This window comes from Ursus arctos, chromosome X (genome assembly GCF_023065955.2).
Source record: "Ursus arctos isolate Adak ecotype North America chromosome X, UrsArc2.0, whole genome shotgun sequence".
Classification (NCBI taxonomy): domain Eukaryota; kingdom Metazoa; phylum Chordata; class Mammalia; order Carnivora; family Ursidae; genus Ursus; species Ursus arctos.
Genome location: NC_079873.1, coordinates 41762185 through 41784957, shown reverse-complemented (window position 1 = coordinate 41784957; position 22773 = coordinate 41762185). Strand labels below are relative to the sequence as shown.

The 22773-nt window shown below is 38.4% G+C and overlaps 1 protein-coding gene across 1 annotated transcript in view; it reads left to right on the top strand.

The window, feature by feature from the left end:
• Positions 1 to 22773, top strand: part of DGKK (diacylglycerol kinase kappa) — a 174727-nt gene that overhangs the window by 46912 nt on the left and 105042 nt on the right. Inside the window, exons 5-7 of the mRNA XM_026513437.4 lie at positions 19267 to 19402; positions 19866 to 19972; positions 20308 to 20430. Of these exons, the coding sequence (XP_026369222.2) occupies positions 19267 to 19402; positions 19866 to 19972; positions 20308 to 20430 (366 nt within the window). The remainder of the gene's footprint in view (positions 1 to 19266; positions 19403 to 19865; positions 19973 to 20307; positions 20431 to 22773) is intronic.

The following is a 22773-nucleotide window of genomic DNA, read 5'->3' as shown; positions in this document are numbered from 1 at the left end:
TGGGGGATTGGGATAGGCCGGTGATGGGTATTAAGGAGGGCACATACTGCATGGTGCACTGGGTGTTATATGCAAATAATGAATCATGGAACATTGCATCAAAAGCTGGGGCTGTACTGTATGGTGACTAATATAACAAAATAAAAATTATAAAAAAAAAGATGTATGGGAGCAGCTAACTTAGATGTTCTTATGTTAACAAATCTGCAATCAACAGTTTAGACCTGGGTCTGCTGAGTAACTATAGTAACAGTTAAGGAAACTGAGGTTCACAAAGGAGAAGGAAACAAAGATGAAATAATTACTCCATAGCAATGAAATAACTACTCAGTAGCAAAGGCAGGATTTGGACCCAGGCTGTGTGACTCTAAAGCTTATGTTCTTAAACACTATGTCATTTTGCCTTTCTGTTTACCATCCACCACAAAAGAAATGTAGGAGGAAGATCAAGGAGCAGTCCTCTCCAAAGCTTAGCAAAGTTCTTTTTCTCCTTAGTAATACCGGTCCTGCAACAAATGGTACACCATTCAAACTCTGGGCTATGCACTTGATCCACTCTTCTGAAGCCCTTCCATAGTTAGAAGTTATGTAAGCTTCAAGAGGGGAGAGATTTTTGTCCTTTGTTTTCTTATATCAGTGTCTGGCACATAGTAGAGATGCAATAAATATTTGTTGAATAAATAAATGAATCTGAGGGTAGTCATGGAGCCAGGGTTTAGAGAGAGAATGACACATGGTTCATCCTAAAGCAAAATTCTGCTGTGCAGGTCTTGGAGATAAAGGGAAAATGAATCCACCCTTAAAAAAGAAGCTGATATTTTAAGTAACAAGCAAAGGGTAGAGAATTATTATAGGCATTTGGGATGGAGCAGTGATAATAATGGGTTTTATTTTATTTATTTATATTTTTTAAAGTTTTTTATGTAGTGTTCCATGATTCATTATTTGCGTATAACACCCAGTGCACCATGCAATATGTGCCCTCCTTAATACTCATCACCAGTCTATCCCAATCCCCCACCCCCTCCCCTCTGAAGCCCTCAGGTTGTTTCCCAGAGTCCTTAGTTTCTCCTGGTTCATTCCCCCTTCTGTTTACCGCCCGCTTCATTCTTCCCTTCCTTCTCCTACCAATCTCCCTGCTGTTTCTTATGTTCCATAAATGAGTGAAACCATATGATAATTGTCTTTCTCTGCTTGACTTATTTCACTTAGCATAATCTCCTCCAGTCCCGTCCATGATTGCTACAAATGTTGTGTAATCGTTCTTTCTGATGGCTGAGTAATATTCCAATAATGGGTTTTATAAGCAAAAACAATGCTATAGAAAAAAATCATGTGTTCTCATTTCTCTAGGACTTCTCAGGCTTTTGACCACTTATTTTCATAGTGATATACTCTGCTATTCATGGATTATGAGTACATGACAAGTTGACTTACCTGGGGCCTAGATATCTTCCCACATATCAATAAGACCTCTCCCAGTCCTATGTTGTCTATGCATAAAGGAGAGATTCTTGCTTAGAATCTGATGATGGTCTTTATATGAAATGCTTTCATCATTTTACTCCTTTGTTGTTTTCTTCTTTCTTTCCTAATAGAGAAACTCATCCCATTCCTCCCCTTCACTCCCATTAAGCCCACTATGGCACAGCATTAGTGGTAGCTACAAAAAGTTGTGATTTCCATGCTCCTCTTCTATTTTCATCCCTATGGGCCAATCCCTTTCCTTCCCTTGGTTTATCTCTATCCAAACTGGAGCACTTCTCATGAAACACACACTTTCAATTTGATGTAAAAGTTTACGTATGATATTTTTAATTTCAGTTATTAGTCTAGAAATGCAAAAGCTTCTAGAGAAAACCATCAGAGCATTGATGTGCTATTCCTGATTCAACTGAATTAAACATCTAGGTATTGACTACCTAGCATAAACTAGAAAGGAAAAAAATAATCTGCCTGTTTACTCTCAGAAGAATCGTGTTTCAGGTTGCAATCACAACCTCTGTGAAGCTGCTCCAGGGACCTAAATCTATTAAGGAACACTTTTAGCTGATAGTGAAATGTCACAGCACAAGCATCTTAGCAATTCATCTTGCATGAGTCTTAAAGAGTCAAATATGCTTTCTCTCATATATACCTTATCTCTAATGGTCTCTTCTATTCTCTGTCACCACCAATGCCGATACAGGGTGAAGGAAAATTAATTATGGACTTAGTGGTCTATTAAAGTCACTATAAGGTAATTGTATAACCTACTAGAATATAGGCAGTACACATTAAAGAATGAGCCCTTACTAGGCCCCCAGTTCTGTTCCATAGAGAGTTGAAAAGGAGGTGTGGCTTTGGCTCCTGGCTGCAATGAGATTTTAGGTAGTTGGGAAGACAATATATACACAAAGGAAACAGTTAAATGACAGTATTTGAGATAAATAATAGTTTTCAGACATCTTACAAGACAGGGCATGATTGTTTGCCAGATGAATGAAACAGACAGTAAAGTGGTATAGGAGTTCAGGAGACAAAAATATGGGATGGAGTTCTCTGGAAAGCGTTAATAGAGGATAGATTTGAGACTGACCTTGAAAGATGAATAGGATTTTATTGGTGACAGGGAATTAGGGGTAGGTGGAAATCCTAAACAGGGGAATTAATATAAGCAAAAGCTGAGTAACAGAAAAAGAGAAGCTTTTTGCAATAGAGTGAAAGGGGAACTCCATTTGACCAGAAGAGTTTGGCAAAGTTAGTTTAAGAAATATCTGGAGAGGTTGCCTGAGCTTGATTGTAGAGGATTATCAATGCCAGGATAAAGAGTGGTGAAGAACTGTAGTATATCAAAGTTTAATTTAAAGATGGATTAGAAAAGAAAGAGAGTTTATCAAAGGGATACTTTAGAGATACAACCTGGATTAGATGAGGGAAAAACTGGAAGCAGAAGATCATAGAGGAAGCTAGAGATTAATTCAGACAAGACAAAATTAAGCTCCAGAATGAAAATAGAAAGGGAGGACAAATAGTAGATACTGAGATGGAGGTGGGGAAATCTAAATACATGAAAGAAGCAAAGGAGAGAGAGGAGTCATAAGCAGATAAAAGGTTTGAGCCTAGGAGATTTAAAGAAAGAATAAGAAGGAGAAAGTCGGAAATAAAGAGCTACTTAGAAGATTAGATTAAAAGGTTAGCTCTTTCTAATGAATTGTCATGGATCCATTGACTATGGGAATAGGAATAGACCTTAAGACTCATCTAGACTCCAGATTCTAAATGCTAAAGCATCTTTAGATCAAGTCATGCAACCTTTATTTAAATGCTTCCAAAGATGGAGAACTAAGTTTCTTACAAAAGAGTCAATTCTGGGGCACCTGGGTGGCTCAGTCAGTTAAGTGTCCAACTCTTGACCTCTGCTCAGGTCTTGATCTCCAGGTCATGAGTTCAAGCCCCATGTTGGGTGTAGAGATGACTTAAATAAATTTTAAAAAATAAGATTTTATTTATTTGAGAGAGGATGAAAGGGAGAGAAAATGAGATCATGAGCAGGGTGAGGGGAAGACGGAGAAGCAGACTCCCCACTGAGTGAGGAAGCCTGATGTGGGGCTCAATCCCAGGGCCCTGGGATCATGACCCAAGCCGAAGGCAGCACTTAACTGACTGAGCCACCCAGGCACCCCAATAAAAAACATTTTTTAAAGAGTCCATTCAATGTTCCTAAAGGTCTAAATTTTAGAAAGTTTTTCTGGTCTTTGGCCTAGTAGAATAACATTCTAACATTCAGTGTGTGCTATAAGAATGGCATCTGCTGCCTCTTGAGGTAGAAAGCTGCCTGTTATTGGAAACATTTAAAGCAAACTATTTAAGCAACTGCTTCTGAGAATGTTATATAGAAAATTAATTTTTCATAGTGACATTAGCAAGATGGTGGACTCGGTGGTCTCAATGCTCATCCCCTCCCCACAAAAACATCAAAAACATTAAATAAACAGCTACATGCCAACTAGAAGAGCTCTGAGAGAGCTCCAGAATATAATAAAGAAGCTGCAGAAACTCTATGGAGCACAGAGACAGAGTGGCCATGTAGAAGAGCATAGTAAGCAGCTTACTTGCATTGCCCCATCCTCCAGTCTGGAAGAGCTTGGGGCCAAAAAGAATCCCCTCAGCCTGACCTCCCTCCAAATGGGAGAAGGAGAGCAGGAGGATTCCAACAGTCTTCATCAGTGCTGTGGGCAAATGCAGCTTTCACCATGGAGATGCTCTACAGACTTCATTAATGCTAAATCAAATCAATCACAGCTGACTGGAACCTATGCTGCTGTGGACCCCCCACCCCCAAAGAGCTGCTATAGCAACCTCCCTGAAAAAGCTGCCACCACTGTGCCCCCACTGGGAAAGTGCCACTGCATGCACCCCACCAAAGCTGCCACCTACCACTGCATCCTGCTCCTCCCACCAGAGTCACAACCTCCATTTCTGTAACCATACACACATCCTGGACCCCAACTCCATGGCTCCACAGCACACAATCATGCCTCACACACCACAACACACAATCATGCCTCACACAATCATGCCTCACACACCTCACGCACTATGATAAAGGTACCTGTGTCCCAATCCCAGATACCACAATTTTTCTGGATGACCCTGAACTCCAACCCCAGTGCCAAGCCACTATACAGGTGCCCAAACCCAAGATATCAACACCACTGCCACTGCAAATGTGTTTGTGCCCCTAATCCTGGTACCATTACAACCACATGTGTGTCTACACACTGGACGTAGCAATAAGAAGGATCCTCTTAGAAATGACTTCCCTTGTGGAGGAAAAGGAGAACTGGAGGACCAAGCAGCCCTCACCACCAAGCTGCCCAACAGCCCTTACCACCACTATGGAAGCCCACAGCCTTGGCCAATGAGGTCCCCTGCAATCTTTGCCAACACTGGCCTCAGTTGATGGAGCTCCACAGAGACTTTGCTGCTGTGCCCTCCCTGAAGCAGGAATTGCTGCTACACGGTCTAGAGCCAGAGCTGCCATATCCAACCCAAATTAGTACTCTCACACCTACCTAGGTAAAAGTCTTTATCCCCAAAATGAGTCTAGAGTCTGGAAGAGGTGACTGCTCCATCACATGTGCAGACATCAACACAAGGGTACCAAAAGCATAAAAAAATCAAGAAAACAGAACACCATCAAAGAATTAACAATAGTTTTCCAGTAATTGACATCAAAGAAATAGAGATCTATGAACTTCCTGAAAGAGAATTCAAAATAATTGTTTTAAGGAAGTTCAGTGAACTACAAGAGAGCACAGATGGACTATTCAATAAAATCAGGAAATCAATATTTGAACAAAATTAGAAGCTCAACAAAAAGATAGAAATCATTAAGAAAGAGCCAAACAAATTCTGGTGCTGAAGAATACAATAAATGGAATGAAAAAATGCAGCAGGGAGCTTTAACAGAAGACTTGATCAAACAGAAGAAAGAATTTACAAATAGGTCATTTTAAATCAGTCAGAGAAGAAAAAACAATGAAAAAGCATGGAGGAAAGCAAACAAATATATGCATTATGGGAGTCCAAGAAGAAGAGAAAGGGGCAGAAAGCTATTTAAAGAAATAATGGTTGAAAACTCCCCAAATCTTGGGAGGAAGATGGAAATCCAGATTCATGAAGCTCAAAAATCTTCATACAAGATCAACCCAAAGAAGACTACATGAAGACAAAATCAAATTGTTAAAAGTCAAGAGCAAAGAAAATTTTGAAAGCAGCAATAAGGGAACCCTAATAGGACTATAAGCAGTGTTCTCAACAGATATCTTGCCCACCAAGAAAGGGTGAGATTATGTAATCAAAGTGCTGAAAGAAAAAAACTTACATACAGAAATACTATGTCTAGTAAAATTATCCTTTAAAATGAAAGAGAGGGGTGCCTAGGTGGCCCAGTCTGTTAAGTGTCCAACTCTTGGTTTTGGCTCAGGTCATGATCTCAGGGTCCCCAGGATTAAGCCCTGTGTTAGGATCTGTGCTTCATATGGAGTCTGCTTGGGATTTTCTCTATCTTTCCATCTGCCCCTCTCCCCATGCTTGCTCACTCACTCTCTCTCTCTCAAATAAATAAATGAATAAATCTTTTAAAAAATAAAATAAAATGAAAGAGAGATAAAGTCTTTCCCAAATAAACACAAACTGAAGGAGTTTGTCACCACTACACATGCTTTACAAGAAAGGTTTCGAAGAGTTCTTCCAATTTAAATATAAACACAATAAACATTATGAAAGCATAAATCTCACAAATAAATGTAAATATATAGATGTATGAGGATTACTATAACACTGGTAATTTATGCATTAATTTATGTAGTGGATAAATTACTTACAACCCTAAAATAAAAGTTAGTAGTTAAAACTTTGTTAATGGGTACACAATATAAAAATAAGCAAACTCTGCCTACAAGAACAAAGTGTATGTGTTGGGGGGAGTAACAGTATAATGTTTTTGTATGCTATTGAAGTTAAACTGTTAACAATTCAAAATAGAAGATTATAACGTGAGATATTTTATACAAGCCTTGAGCTACCGCCCCCCCAAAACAACTATAATAGATTCACAAAAGATAAAGAGAAGAAAACCAAAGCAAATCACTACAAAAAAATGATCATTAATAATAAAGGAAGACAACAAGAGAAGAAGACAAGGTCAAAACAGCTGAAAGACATACAGAAAACAAATACCAAAATGGTAATAATGAATCTTCACTTATCAATAATTGCTTTAAATATAAATGGATTAACTTCATCAATCAAAAGACAAGGAGTGTAATACTCTAGCTTCATCCATGTCATTGCAAATGGCAAGATTTCATTCTTTTTTATGGCTGAGTAATACTCCATTGTATATATAAATACCATTTCTTCTTTATCCATTCATCAGTCAATGAACATGGGCTGTTCCCATATCTTGGCTATTGTAGGTAATATTGCTATAAACATTGGGGTGCATGTACCCCTTTGAATTAGTATTTTTGTATTTTTTGGGTAAATACCTAGTAGTGCAATTGCTGGATCATAGGGTAGTTCTATTTTTAACTTTTTGAGGAACCTCTATACTGTTTTCCAGAGTGGCTACACAAATTTGTATTTCCACCAACAGTGCAGGAGGATTCCCCATAAGTCAGTCAGAGAAAGACAAACAGCATATGATTTCACTCATACATGGAATTTAAGAAACAACATAAATGACCACTGGGGAAAAGAGAGAGAGGCAAACTAAGAAACAGACTCTTAACTATAGAGAACAAACTGATGGTTACCAGCGGGGAAGTGGGTAAGGGGATGGGTTAAATAGGTGGTAGGTATTAAGGAGTGCACTTGTAATGAGTCCTGAGTGTTGTATGGAAGTGTTGAATCACTATATTGTACACCTGAAATTAATATTACACAGTATGTTAACTAACTAGAATTTAAAAAAAACTTCAATGAAAGACATGGACTGGCTGAATGCATAAGAAATAAGATCCAAAAATATGCTGTCTACAAGAGACTCAGTTTAGATGGGCATTAAGAAGAGCACATGATGTGATGAGCACTGGGTGTTATACACAACTAACGAATCATTGAACACTACATCAAAAACTAACGATGAAATATTTGTTGGCAAATTGAACTTAAATAAAAAAATAAAGAAATTATGGGCCAAAAGTGAAGGGATCAAAACAGGTATTTCATCCAAATTATAATCAAAAGAAAGCAGGGTGGCTATACTTATATCAGACAAAATAGACTTTTAAGACTAAAACTGTTTTTAGAGACAAAGAAGGGTATCATATAATGATAAAAGGGTCAATTCAACAGGAAAATATAACAATTATAAAAATATATGTACCCAACATCAGAGTACCTAAATATATAAAGCAAATAATGACAGATCTGAAAGCAGAAATTGGTATCAATACAATAATTGTAGGGAACTACAATACTGTACCTACAGTAATGTATAGAACATGCAGACAAAACATCAATAAACAGTTGACTTGAATAACACTATTGACCAAATGGACTTAACTGACATATACAGAAATTTCCACCCAACAGCAGCAGAAGACACATTTTTTTCAAGAGTGCATGGAACATCCTCCAGCACTGATAGTATATTATGCCACAAAACAAGTCTTAAGAAATTTAAGAATATAGAAATCATTCCAAGTATCTCTTCTGACCATAATGGAATGAAATAGAAATAAATAACACCAAGAAAATGGGGAAATTCATGAATAAATGAAAACTAAATAGTACATTTTTTTTAAAATGTCTTTATTTATACATTTAAGTACTTTCTACACCTAACATGGGGCTCAAACTCACAACCCCAAGATCAAGCTTCACATGCTCTTCTGACTGAAGCAGCTAGGTGCCCCTAAACAGTATCCTTTTGAAAAACCATTGAGTCAAAGAGGAAATCCAAAAGAAATTTTAAAGTATCTTGAGAAAAACAAAAATGAAAATATAGTATACCAAAACTTAGGCATGTAGCAAAAGCAGTTACAAGAGGGAAGTTTATGGCAATAAGTGCCTCCACTAGAAAAGAAAGACGTCAAGTAAGAAACCTAAATTTACACCTCAAGGAGCTAGAAAAACAACAAACTAAGCCCAAATTTAGCAGAAGTAAAGAAATAATAAAGATTAGACAACTAAATCAAATAGAGAAAAAATATAAAAAGCCAACAAAACAAAGAGGTGATCTTTTTGAAAAGATGAACAAAATTGACAAATCCTTAGCTAGACCAACTAAGAAAAAAAGAGAGAAGATTCAAATAAATAAAACCAGAAATGAAAGAATAGACATTACAACAGATGCCTCAGAAATAAAAAGGATCACAAGAAACTATTGTAAACAAACTAGACAACCTAAAAGAAATGGGTAAATTCCTAGAAACATACAAACTACTAAAACTGAATCAGGAAGAAATAGAAAACCTGAATAGACCAATAACAAATAAGGAGACTGAATCAGTAATCACCAATCTCCCAATGAAGAAAAGCCCAGGAACAAAAAAAAAAAAGAAAAGAAAAGAAAAGCCCAGGACATGATGGCTTCATGGGTGAATTCTACCATTCAAAGAAAAATTAATACCAATCCTTTCTAAACTCTTCCAGAGTTTAGATACTAAACCAGATACTGACACCAAAACCAGGTAAAGACACTACAAGAAAAGAAAAACACAAGCCAGTATCCCTGATGAACATGAATGCAAAAATTCCTAGGAAAATACTAACAAACTGAATTCAGCAGTACATTAAAACGATCATACATTATAACCAAGGGGGATTTATCCCAGAAATGCAAGAATGGTACAAAATAGATAAATTGATCATTCTTTTTTTTCTTATACACAAGTTTCTTTTTTGGGTTTTTTTTTTGTTTTATTTAATTTATTTGTCCCAAATTTATGATTTTTACATATCATTGCCTGGAAAACTGTTACATAAATTGTGGTATACTCATGATATGAAATACTATGTAGCCATTAAATCAGGAAGATATTCATATGCTGACATTCTATATTGTTGAGTCAAAAAAGCAAATTTGCAACCAATATATATTGTCTGACTTGTAAAAAGAAAATCACTGCATTTGAATGTGTATATATGCGTGTGTTTATATGTGCATAGAAAAACTGGTGGCAGAATATACCTCAGGTTGATAAAAATGGATCCTCCGGGGTGAGATTAAGGATAGTTGAGTCTCACTGTTTACCTTTTACACCCTGCATTGTTTCATTTTTTTTATAATAATATTTTTTATTATATTATGTTAGTCACCATACAGTACATCCCTAGTTTTTGATGTAAAGTTCCATGATTCATTACTTGCGTATAACACCCAGTGCACCATGTAATACATGCCCTCCTCAATACCCATCACCAGCCTATCCCATTCCCCTCCCCCCCCTTAAGCCCTCGGTTTGTTTCCCAGAGTCCATAGTCTCTCATGGTTCATTTCCCCTTCTGTTTACCCCCCTTCTTCTTCCCTCTCTTCTCCTACTGATCTTCCTACTTCTTATGAATTCTTATACATTAACAAAATGAAAGAAAAAAAACCCCATGATCATCTCAATAATTTGGAAAAGGCATTTGACAAAGTTCAACACTCATTCACCAAAACTTTCAACAAAATAGAAATAGAAGGGTCTTGCCTTAAGACAATAAAGGCCCATATTTATTGCCTTAAGACAATGAAAAGCCCATAGCTAACAACATAATCAATGACAAAAATGGAAAGTTTGCTTTCTAAGATCTGGTACAAGGCAAAGATGCCTACTCTCACCACCTTTTTTCAACATAGTACTGGAAATCCATGCCAATGTAATTAGTCAAGAAAAAGAAATAAAAAGCATTCAAATTAGAAAGAAAAAAGTAAAAATGTCTCTGTTTACAGATGACACAATCATATATATAGGAAAACCGACAACCTCAACAAAATTTTTTATTAAGTTTTAATTTTAATTCCAGTGTAGTTAAATTATGGTGTTATATTTCAGGTGTACAATATAGTGATTCAACACTTTCATACATCACCCCGTGCCCATTATGACAAGTGCCCTCCTTAATCCCCATCACCTATTTGACCCATTTCCCCTCCCCTCTGGTAACCATCAATTTGTTCTCTATAGTTAAGAGTCTATTTCTTTTTTTAAAAAAAAGATTTTTTATTTATTCGACAGAGATAGAGACAGCCAGCGAGAGAGGGAACACAAGCAGGGGGAGTGGGAGAGGAAGAAGCAGGCTCATAGCGGAGGAGCCTGATGTAGGGCTCGATCCCACAACGCTGGGATCACGCCCTGAGCCGAAGGCAGACGCTTAACCGCTGTGCCACCCAGGCGCCCCAAGAGTCTATTTCTTGATCTCTCTTTTTTCATTTGCTTGTTTTGTTTAATAAATTCCACATATGAGTGAAGTCATATGGTATTTGTTTTCCTTGACTGACTTATTTTGCTTAGCATTATACTCTTTAGCTCCATCCTTGTTGTTGCAAATGGCAAGATTTCATTCTTTTTTTATGGCTGAATAATATTCCATTGTGTGTGTGTATCATATACATATATACGTGTGTGTGTGTGTGTGTGTGTGTGTGTGTGTGTGTCACATTTTCTTTATTCATTTATCCATTGAGGGACATTTAGGTTGTTTCCATATCTTGGCTATTGTAAATAATGCTGAAATAAATATGGGAGTGCTGATACCTCTTTGAGATCTCAATTTCATTTCCTTTGGATATATACCCAGAAGCAGGAATGCTGGGACATAAGATAGTTCTATTTTAAAATATTTGAGGAATGTTCATACTGTTTTCCATAGCGACTGCACCAATTCACATTCTCACCAACAGTGCACAAGGGTTCACTTTTCTCCCTATCCTCACCCACATTTGTTATCTTTTGTCTTTTTGATAATAGCCACTCTGAGTTGAGATGATATATTACTGTGGTTTTTAAAAAAAATTCCAGTATAGTTAACACAGAGTGTTATATTAGTTTCAGGTGTACAATATAGTGATTCAACAATTCTGTACATCACCTAGTGGTCATCATGACAAGTGCAATTCTTAATGCCCATCATGGGGATAGATAAAATAGGTAAAATATCATTGTGGTTTTTGTGTGTATGTTTGTGTATATGTATATGTGTGTGTATATATCTATATCTATATCTATATCTATCTATATCTATATATATATCTCCACACACATCTTCTTTATCCATTCATCTATAGATGGGCACTTGAAGCCTCAACAAAATTGTTAGAATTAATGAATGAATTCTGTAAAGTTGTAGGATGTAAAATCAACATACAACAATCAATCAGATTTCTATACATAAATGAACTATTTGAAGAAGAAATTAAGAAAAAAAAACCTATTCACAATAACAACAAAAAGAATAAAATACTTGGGGGCGCCTGGGTGGTGCAGTTGTTAAGCGTCTGCCTTCGGCTCAGGGTGTGATCCCAGCGTTCTGGGATCGAGCCCCACGTCAGGCTCCTCCGCTGGGAGCCTGCTTCTTCCTCTCCCACTCCCCGTGCTTGTGTTCCCTCTCTCACTGGCTGTCTCTGTCAAATAAATAAATAAATAAAATCTTTTTAAAAAAAGAATAAAATACTTGGGAATAAGCTTAACCAAAGAGGTGAAAGAGTTGTACACTGAACATTATGAAACATTGATGAAGGAAATTGAAGAAGACATAGATAAATTGATAGATCTCCCATATTCATGGATTGTAATAATTAACACTATGGAAATGTTCATACAAAGTGATCTATAGATTCAGTGCAATCCTGATCAAAATTCCAATGGCATTCCTTACAGAAATAGAAAAAAATTCTAAAATTTGTATAGAACCACCAAAGATCTGAAAATAGCCAAAGTAATCAGGAGCAAGAGGAACAAAACTAGAGGCATTGCATTTCCTAACATCAAAATATATTACAAAGTTAGGGGTGCCTGGGTGGCTCAGTTGGTTAAGCATCTGCCTTCAGCTCAGGTCCTCGGATTGAGCCCTGCATCAGGCTCCCTGCTCAGAGGGAAGTCTGCTTCTCCCTCTCCCTCGTCCCCTCTCCCAACTTGTGCAGTCTTTCTCAAATAAGTATATAAAATCTTTAAAAAACATATTCTGAAGTTATAGTAATCAAAACAGTATTGTATTGGCATAAAAGCAGACATATAGACCAATGAAACTAAATAGCACATAAATAAACCCATGCTTCTACAGTCATTTGATCTTTGACGAGTGTGCCAAGAACACAAAATAGGAGGATAGTCTCTTCAATAAATGGTGCTGGGAAAATTGGATATCTGTATGCAGAAAAATGAAATTGGACCCTTATCTCACACCATATACAAAAATCAACTCAAACTGAATTAAAGACTTAAACATAAGACCTGAACCTATAAAACTACTAGAAACCTATAAAGCTACTATGACACCAAAACAACAAGCAAAAAAGTAAAAATAAATAAATGGGATTACATCAGACTAAAAAGCTTCTGCATAGAAAGAAAACAATCAACAGTGAAAAGATAACCTAAGGAATGGGAGAAAATATTTGCAAACCATATATCTGATAATATCCAAAATAGATAAGTCATGCCTACAACTCAATACCCCCCCCAAAAAATCTGATTTAAAAAAAGCAAAGGTCATGTATAGACATTTTTCCAAAGACATAAAAATGGCTAACAAGTACATGAAAAGGTACTCAACATCACTAATCATCACTAATGTAAATCAAAACCACAATGATATTTTACCTATTTTATCTATCCCCATGATGGGCATTAAGAATTGCACTTGTCATGATGAGCTCCAGGTGATGTACAGAATTGTTGAATCACTATATTGTACAACTGAAACTAATATAACACTGTATGTTAACTATACTGGAAATTTTTTTTAAAAACCACAGTAATATATCATCTCAACTCAGAGTGGCTATTATCAAAAAGACAAAAGATAACAAATGTGGGTGAGGATAGGGAGAAAAGTGAACCCTTGTGCACTGTTGGTGAGAATGTGAATTGGTGCAGTCGCTATGGAAAACAGTATGAACATTCCTCAAATATTTTAAAATAGAACTATCTTATGTCCCAGCATTCCCGCTTCTGGGTATTTATCCAAAGGAAATGAAATTGAGATCTCAAAGAGGTATCAGCACTCCCATATTTATTTCAGCATTATTTACAATAGCCAAGATATGGAAACAACCTAAATGTCCCCCAATGGATGAATGGATATACATATATACATATGTATATATGATATATATATACATACACGCGCACATATATACACATACATACATACACATACACAATGGAATATTGTTCAGCCTTCAAAAAGGAGGAAAATGAGGGGTGCCTGGGTGGTGCAGTCAGTTAAGCATCAAACTCTTGGTTTCAGCTCACATAGTGATCTCAGGGTCGTGAGACCTTAAGACTCTCTCTCCCTCTCCCTCTACTCCTCCCCACTGTACTCTCTCTAAAATAAATAAATAAATCTTAAAAAAATTAAAAGGAGGAAATTCTGCCGGTTGCAACAACATGGATGAACCTGGAGGATATTATGTTAAACTAAATAAGCCCGACACAGACAAATACTGCATGATCTCACTTATATGTGGAATCTAAAATAGTCAAACTTGGCATGCCTGAGTGGCTCAGTTGGTTAAGCGTCTGCCTTTGGCTCAGGTTATGATCCTGGGGTCCTGGGATCGAGCCCCGCATCAGGCTCCCTGCTCACCAGGGATTCTGCTTCTCCCTCTCCTTCTGCCCCTCTCCCCTGCTCATGCTGTCTCAATCCCTCTCTCTCTCAAATAAATATATAAAATCTTTTTAAAAAATAGTCAAACTTAAAGAAGCAGAGAGTAAATGGTGGTTACCAAGTGCTAGAAGAGGAGGAAATGAGGAGATGTTGGTTAAGGGGTACAAAGTTTCAGTTATGCAGGATGAATAAGTTCTGAGATCTAATGTACAACAATGTGTCTATAAGTAATAATCATTCATTGTAAACTAAAATTTGCAAAGAGGGAAGATCTTAAGTGTTCTCAATACACACGCACATAGAAAGAAAGAGAGTGGTAACTATCTGAGGTGATGGATATGTTAATTAGTTTGGCTTTGGGTGATTATTTCACTATATGTATGTGTGTACATTTATATATGTTTATCAGATCATCAAATTAAATTAAATATATATAACTTTAAATTGTCAAATTCACCTGAGTTTTTACAGTTCACTTTAAAAAGAAAATTAGTTTTTTTCTGGTGGGTAGACTAGATGAAATCTAACATTCCTTTCAATTTGAGAAGCTTATGATTCTAAGATTTAATTAAGCAGATGAGAAAACTGAAACTCAGAGGAGTTCAGTTGCCTTGCCTAAAGTCATAGTTTGTTGTTGCAGAATTGAGATTTCAGATCTCCTAACTCTTAATCCATGCTCTTGGAAGAACATCTTAAATTCTGACTAATTATCTTCATTCTCTCTTCTAGTCCCCACCACTTGTGATTATGCATGCAGTAATCTGACACACAACTAGTGGCTCTAAGCCAGACAACTAGATTGTGTAGAGCAACAAATAGATTCAAGTTGGCCAAATGATACTCTAGCTCATGCATAGTGTTTTCACAGCTAATGATTTGCTCAGGATGAACATATTTACACTTGTTGTGTAATTACTAATAGCTTCCCCCTTTCACTCTTAAAGTGTCCTGATTTGGATGATATGGTTACCTTACTAATGGCCAACCCAGGAGGCCCTAACATTTTGTAGTTACTAAACCTTGATATAACAAAGCAGTTGAGTTTAAGTTACAGCAAAACCAGTGATTCTGTTATATCTAAACATAGCCTTGCATCACATAAGCCGTCCTAAACAAGATTCCCTTAAGAAAATGCATCTTTAGAAGATTTTGTGCCTTATGGGATGTTTCATCTGAGACTCATGCACTTTGCAGATACTTCATGTTGTTAAGTTCTCACATTTGGATAGTGCAGTAGAGTTTACAAAATGCCTAGACTAACAAGATCTTCTTTAACTAGTAGAAAGATAATTACTGTACCTATCTGCGTTCTGGATTATGCTGAGAAGGATTCAGGAGATGGAGGAAATAGCCTTAGTTGCCCTAAAACATCAGAGTATGATTGGAGTGATGGTCTCTGCATGAATGTATTCACCTAAATATTTTAGAGGGGATAAAAATCAAGCACAAAACCCAGCAACCACACACTGAAAGAAACTTAAGTCAAACTGTCTTCATTCAGAGATCAGTGGTTTGTATACATGCCAGTTTTTCATCTGTCTTCAAAATGGATTTTAATCTGTGTCAACCACTAGAAAAGCCTGTAATGATATACTATATTAGTTTCCTAGGACTGCCACAGCAAATTACCATAAACTGAGTGAATTAAAACAACAGAAACTTATTCTCTCACAGTTCTGTAGCCTAGAAATCCAAAACCAAAGTGTCAGCAGAACCATGCTCTCTCTGAAGGCTTTAGGGGAGGATCCTTCTTTGCCTCTTCTTAGCTTCTGGTGATTGCAGACATTCCTTGACATGTTAAAAACATTACTCCAATCCCTGGCTCCATCATCACATGGTTGTCCCCTGTGTCTTCATGCTCTGTGTCTTCACATGGTGTTGTTCTCTCTGTGTGTAGCTGTGTCCAAACTTTCCTCTTCTTATAAGGACACCAGTCATTGGATTAGGGCTATCTGTGGTCTAATTCAGTATGACCTCTTTTTAAATCTACTATATCTCCAAAGACCCTATTTCCAAATAAGGCCACATTCACAGGTACTGGTGAATAGGACTTGAACATATTTTGAAGGAAGAACAGTCTATCCTCCGCCCATACCCCCAAAACTCATGGCCTTCCTACATGCAAAATACATCCACCCTATCTTGACATCCCCCAAAGACTTAACCCATTCCAGCATTAATTCTTAGCTCACAATCTGACCTTCTAAATAATCTAAATCAAGTATGGAAGAGACTTTTTGTATGGTCCATCTTAGGGAAAAGCTCCTCTCTATTCGTGAACTTGTAAAACCTAGAAAACAAGTTATCCACCTGCAAAATACAATGCTGTGACAGGCATAGGATAGACATTCCCATTCTGAAAGAGAAGAAATTGAAGGAATAAGAGGGTTGGTGGTCTAAAGCAAGCTGACAGCCCAGTAGAGCATATTCCATTAGGTTTCCAGGCCTCAGAATAATTCTCTGGTGGCTTGATATTCTTTCCTCTGGCCCCATTCTCTGAAGTTCGCAGGGGTGGGAGCCCCCCCAACCAAGGAAGTGGCCCTACCTTCTGGATCCAGGAATACAGTGACCTCACCTCCAGGCCACCACTTTCTGGATCTGTGGTGGCAGGGGCAGCATCTCTGGCTTCTGTACCACCCTCAGCATCCCTGCTGACCTCTGAGCCCCCTTAGAGGCATTCTTCCATTTTGTTGAAGAATAACACATGTTCACAGCCAAGTAACTCTACCAGCCTGTTTTCTGCTTGTAGAATCCCCAAAGTCTGACAGTCTTTCTTCATTTGGTCCCATGTCTGACCCTTCAGTCCAAGCTGGCAATGTTTCTGCTGAGATAGTTTATTGGATCCATGTGTCATACATCTAATCCCTCCAGCAGAAGTTTGTTCAGCCACACTCTTAGTGCTCTCTCCAAAGCACATTTTCTCATGTTTTGCAATATATGTAGGCTAATAATTTTCCAAATCTTCAAATTCTGGTAACTTTTTGCTTCATAGTTCTGGAATGGACTGAAACTTGCACATTCTAGGAGAGCTCACTTGTCACTTTGTAATGAAATGATATGTTTAGGAAGTTTTCTCCTCCACTAGACTATGAGCTTCCTGTGGCAAGAAGTTTGGATCATTTATCTCTATGTCTCCAGTGTCTAGCTTCATAGATGACACAAGGTTGGCTCTTAGTAACTATTGGAGGAGGGAAGGATGTTGAAAGGAAGGAACATACTTGTAGAGTTATAATTTAGTGGCTTGGGAAGTAGAAAGGTGCTGGGAGCTCAGACTGCCAAAACCAAGATTATGTCACTTCCTCAGGACTCTTCACCATCTACTCTGATCTTCTTGGAGCTTTGTCAGGGTCTAAGCATGCAAGAAACATTGCAATCACAAAGTGATCCCAGATCAGGTGAGCCTTTAGCTCATCAAAATAGCTTTTCTTTCTGGAACCTTCCTGATCAATCCAGCCACAGCTTAGCACATAGCCAGAATGCCAGAAGGGAGAAGGATGGAACAGAGAGTGCCATGTGTAGGCTATGGTTTAGATGGCTAATTTCTGTAAATTTTTTTTAAAGATTTTATTTATTTATTTATTTATTTGACAGAGAGACAGCCAGCGAGAGAGGGAATACAGGCAGGGGGAGTGAGAGAGAAAGAAGCAGGCTCCCAGCGGAGGAGCCTGATGTGGGGCTCAATCCTGGGACTCTGGGATCACGCCCTGAGCCAAAGGCAGCCGCTTAATGACTGAGCCACCCAGGTGCCCCTAATTTCTGTAAATTGATCAAGGCTGAATACTTAATGTGCTAGAACCCTCAGTACCTCTCTCTCTCTAATGGACCACTATCAGAGGGCATCAGGGAGAACATATAGTTCTTTTTAAAGTTTTGTTATACCTTTACACACCCTACCCATTATATTATATAAATATAACCCATTACTTATCGTCAAGAATAAAAAGCTAAATGTGTACACCTAGGTCTACTCTCAAGAGGAAGGCAGAAAGGAAAAAAATCAGACATTCACAGGAATTAGAGAAAAAGTGGAAAAGTCCCATGGAATGCACACCCAGAACAAACTTGGGTGTTGTGGTGCCCACCCCTTCCTTTCTCCTTTCAACCCCCAAACTAGTTGCTGATATACCTTCTGCCTTCCCCACAGTCATGAAGAGTCAGGCTGTGATACACAAATGCAGTATTTACAGGCGGGTTAACAGTAAATGTCAAATTCAATACCATGAAATAAGACACCAAACAGGATATCATTTCATGAAGGCAAGGACTTTGTCTTGTTCATATAGCTCCAATGCCTTAAAAGATGCTAAGCACATAGTAGTTACTCAGTAAATATTTTGTTTAATGAATTTTGAATGAATTACATTGATTAACCAGGAAACTGCTATAGGTAGTCAGAGTGTAGCATTCAGAAAAAAAAAAAATGTTTGGGCAAGAAGCCCCTGAGATGAAACTGTTGTCCAGGTAATGCACTACTCTGCTTACCTGGCAGTGGTAAGACCAGGAAGGGGAATGTGTATCTCCAGGAGATAGTTAAAGCATTCCTTAGCCCAAAGTCTGCCTCCTCCCTTTCTTGCCCGGCCAGATGACTTAGATTATCACTGTATGTCCAACTAACCACCTCCTTTAGCTGACTACTCAAAGAGAACCACGCTCAAGGCTAACAGAACTAATTTAGACTAAATCAATACAGTGGTTTGGTCAAGCAGTATAGAGATCATTCCTCCTGTCTCCAGCTCCAATTGTAGGACCTACCTCCCTATTCTTTTGCTCTTTCCAAAACCACTGGGGAAAAACTGGAGGTGGGAGATTTGTTAGGTATTGGCTCCAATATTCAGTCTTCCTCTTCAGATGCTCTGATACCTAACTGGCCATTTCAGACTTAGAAGCAGGTTTTCTGTTCTTCCCTAATATGTCTCTATGATTAACTCTCTATTCTCTCTTCTCTTTTACTTATTTTAGATACCTGCAGCAGAAAACAACCCTTTCCTGGTTGGAATGCACTATTGGTACTCCAGTCACAGCCCCCGGACCCAGCACTGCAATGTCTGTCGAGAAAGCATTCCTGCCTTATCTAGAAATGTTATCATCTGTGAAGGTACCTTTCTGATTATTTTAGGAAATGGAGCCCAGTGGGTGGAGATAGGGATGAAGGCTCGTGTGGCTTTAGTGTCATTGACTTGTACTAGGTCATTGACTCTAATATAAGATTAATTCTGACACTTAACAGACTGAAGAAGAGAGATAGGAAGAAGCTGGCATGAGAAGAAATTCTCATGAATTAAATGGAGGGTTGGATCTGAGAGGATTGGACAACATGGTCACAAGAGCTGGAATAACAGAAATCACCTCATTCTTGCCATCAGTTTCCATTCAAGCCAGATAGTAGATAATTTAGCCAGTAAGAATAAACAGGAGCTAGATAATATGAGAAATAGGCCTTTGGAGGTGGGTCAGAACTATTTAGATGCATCTAAGTACTTTCCGAGAAGCTTAGGGAAGGGCCTTAGAATCTTCATCGTCACCAGATTCACATCCATCTTTTCTTCCTTTTTTCATAGTGTGCAAAGTGAAGTCTCACAAATTATGTGCTTTGAGAGCAAGCAAAGATTGCAAATGGAATACTTTGTCTATCACTGATGACCTCCTCATGCCCGCTGATGAAGTAGTGAGTACCAACCATCTTCTCCTACAGCCACTCTTTCCCATCTCTCCTGTAGTCAGGATACACAGGGCAAGGAAGACTTCTTCCTGTCTCCATACAACCCAAGTAGATATCCTCCCTAGGCTTACAGTTCAACCAATCTAGAAGAATGAAAGCCCCCTACTTCCAGCTGTCATCACTTGCTAGCATTGGAGTGGGGAGGGCAAGACCATGAAGAAATTTGTTGGGGTTACTTAATGTCTTCCATGAGGTAGTATAGTTACTCCAGCCGGACCTTTCTCTCCTTATATCTCTAACTTCTACCTCTTTTCTTTTTTCTTTTTTTTACCCTTCAGAAGACTATGCCTCATCAGTGGGTAGAAGGAAACATATCTGTCAGTTCTCAATGTGCAGTATGTCATGAGAACTGTGGCAGTTACCAAAGACTTCAAGATTTCCGGTGTCTCTGGTGTAATTCTACGGTAAGACTCTTCTTATCTCTTTGATACTTAGAGAACTTGATTTTTAGAGATGGGGTGGAGTTAAGCTATGTGCCTACACATAGATAGAAATCTCAGAGACCCTTACCCCAAAATAGATTATGCAGCTTACATAGTATAGAGCTCAGTATCTTGCCTTTCCAGACCTGGCTATGGGTCTTGGAGAGAAAGACTTGACTCTCATCTTTAATGGTTCTTAATTGGCAAGGTGTACTAGCAAATGGGAGAAGCTGAACTCTGTTATGACAGTATGGGCAATTAAAAAAAACTAAGTTCTGAGTCTATCCTTAAGAAACCTTCTCCCTTCCTCTTTCAGTATTTCCTGGGAACTTAAAATCTTTGTTAATTAATAATGGTTAATAATATTAACATATTACTATTGCCACAATGTATTGAGTGTTTGTGTACATGATCTCATTTAATCCTTACAACAACCCTAAAATAGGCCTCATTGTCCCCACTTATAGCTGAGAAAAGTGAGGTTCAGAAAAATGAAGTGATTTGCTCAAGGTCATGCAGGCAGTAAGCAAAAAGAGTCTTGATTCATACATAGTTCTGCAAAAATCATATTCTTAACTGCAATACTACCATGCTTCTAAACCAGTAGTTCTTAACTGGGGGTGATTTTGCCCAACCCACAGGAAATATTTGACAATATCTGGAGACGTTTTTGATTGTTACAACTTGGGGAGAGAGGGTGTGTTATGGGCTTATAGTAAGTAGAGGCCTGGGATTCTGCTAAACCTCCTATAATGCACAAGACAGCACAAAATAACTATCTGGCCCAAAGTATCAATAGTGCCAATGTTGAGAAACTTTAGCTTTTAGATGTTCCGGTCAAACTGATTGTTCTACACAAGAAGAAACTCAAGTATGAGCTTCTTTTTAAAAGACTCTGGGTCCCTCTACCTTGCTCCATCAATTTCTCCTGAAAAAGAGCTTGTACCTTCATCAGGCACCCCAATTTTTGCAGCTGTCCCCAGCGGACACCTCTAGATCACACGGATCTAGTGGCCAGTGACTGTAGGTCCCAAGAACTCTAACTAGCAGAGAAAGAGTTCTTACCTAGCTACCACACCCAGGGTACAGCAGGGGGCAACAATCTGAGGAATGCAGCATTACTGTAAAAGAGGACTCAGCTTATCTTCATAATTATGGCCTGAAGGGCAGGCTTCTAATTAAACACACATCTAAGGGCCCACTGTGATACTTTTTAGAGACCTAGGAGGATAGACACTATCTTGGTGCTCTCCTTCTGCCACACTCCAGAGTGCCAGTATCTCCAAGAGGGGAACTTTTACATGCATCTGGTATGCTGGCATCTTTTTGCAGCTGCTGCCCAGGTGATGCCCCTTTTTTGCCTGGCTTTGCTGGCCAGCAGGGCTTGCATTCCTGGGTCTTATGGGACTATAACAAATGGAAAGAGGGTTCCTGGCCAACTACCATAAACAGGGCACACCACAGACAGCAGGCTGAAAAGAGGCCTATTTGTTTGTCCTGGAATTCTAGCCTGAAGGGCATGCTTCGGGTTTGGCACACATCAAGGACATGCTCTCTGAGGTGCTCTCTGAGGATGAAAGCCAGGGGATGCCATTTGCACTCTCCCTCTGACTTGCTCCATGTTGTCAATACCACCGAAAAAGGAGCTTGCACACTTGTCTAGCACACCAATATCTGCAACTGCCATGCAGGGAACATCTCTAAGTCTCCCAGCTCTGGTGGCGAGACGTATGCCTGCAGTCCCACAGAACTATATATATTTGCATACTTTAAAAGCTGTTTAAGGGTCTGGCTTCTAATCACCTGTACTATGTGCTGATTGAAATCCTCCCCTTTGGGACACTGACATGTTTTTGGCACACCCTCAATTACTGGGAGTCACTTGAAATAAAATAGACTATTTAGACAATCACAAAGATTTGAGAGAAAACCAAGAGCTAAGACAGGGATGAATAATAAGTTCCATCTCTTCCACAAGGCCACACACTCAAGGCTGATAAAGATAGATATTCAAATGATAGAAATCAATGCAGAGAGTTAAGGAAAATGAAGAAACAGAACAATATATTCTAAATAAAAGAACAAGACTACACCTCAGAAAAAAGTCCTTCATGGAATGTAGAAGGGTTATTTATCTGATAAAGAGTTCAAAATAGGAGCACCTGGGCAGTTCAGTTGGTTAAGCTTCTGCCTTTGGCTCAGGTCTTGATCCTGGGGTCCTGGGATTGAGCCCCACGTCGGGCTCCGTACTCAGTGGGGAGTCTGCTTGTCCCTCTGCCCCTCCCCCTGCTCCTGTTGTTTTCTCTCCCTCTCAAATGAATAAAT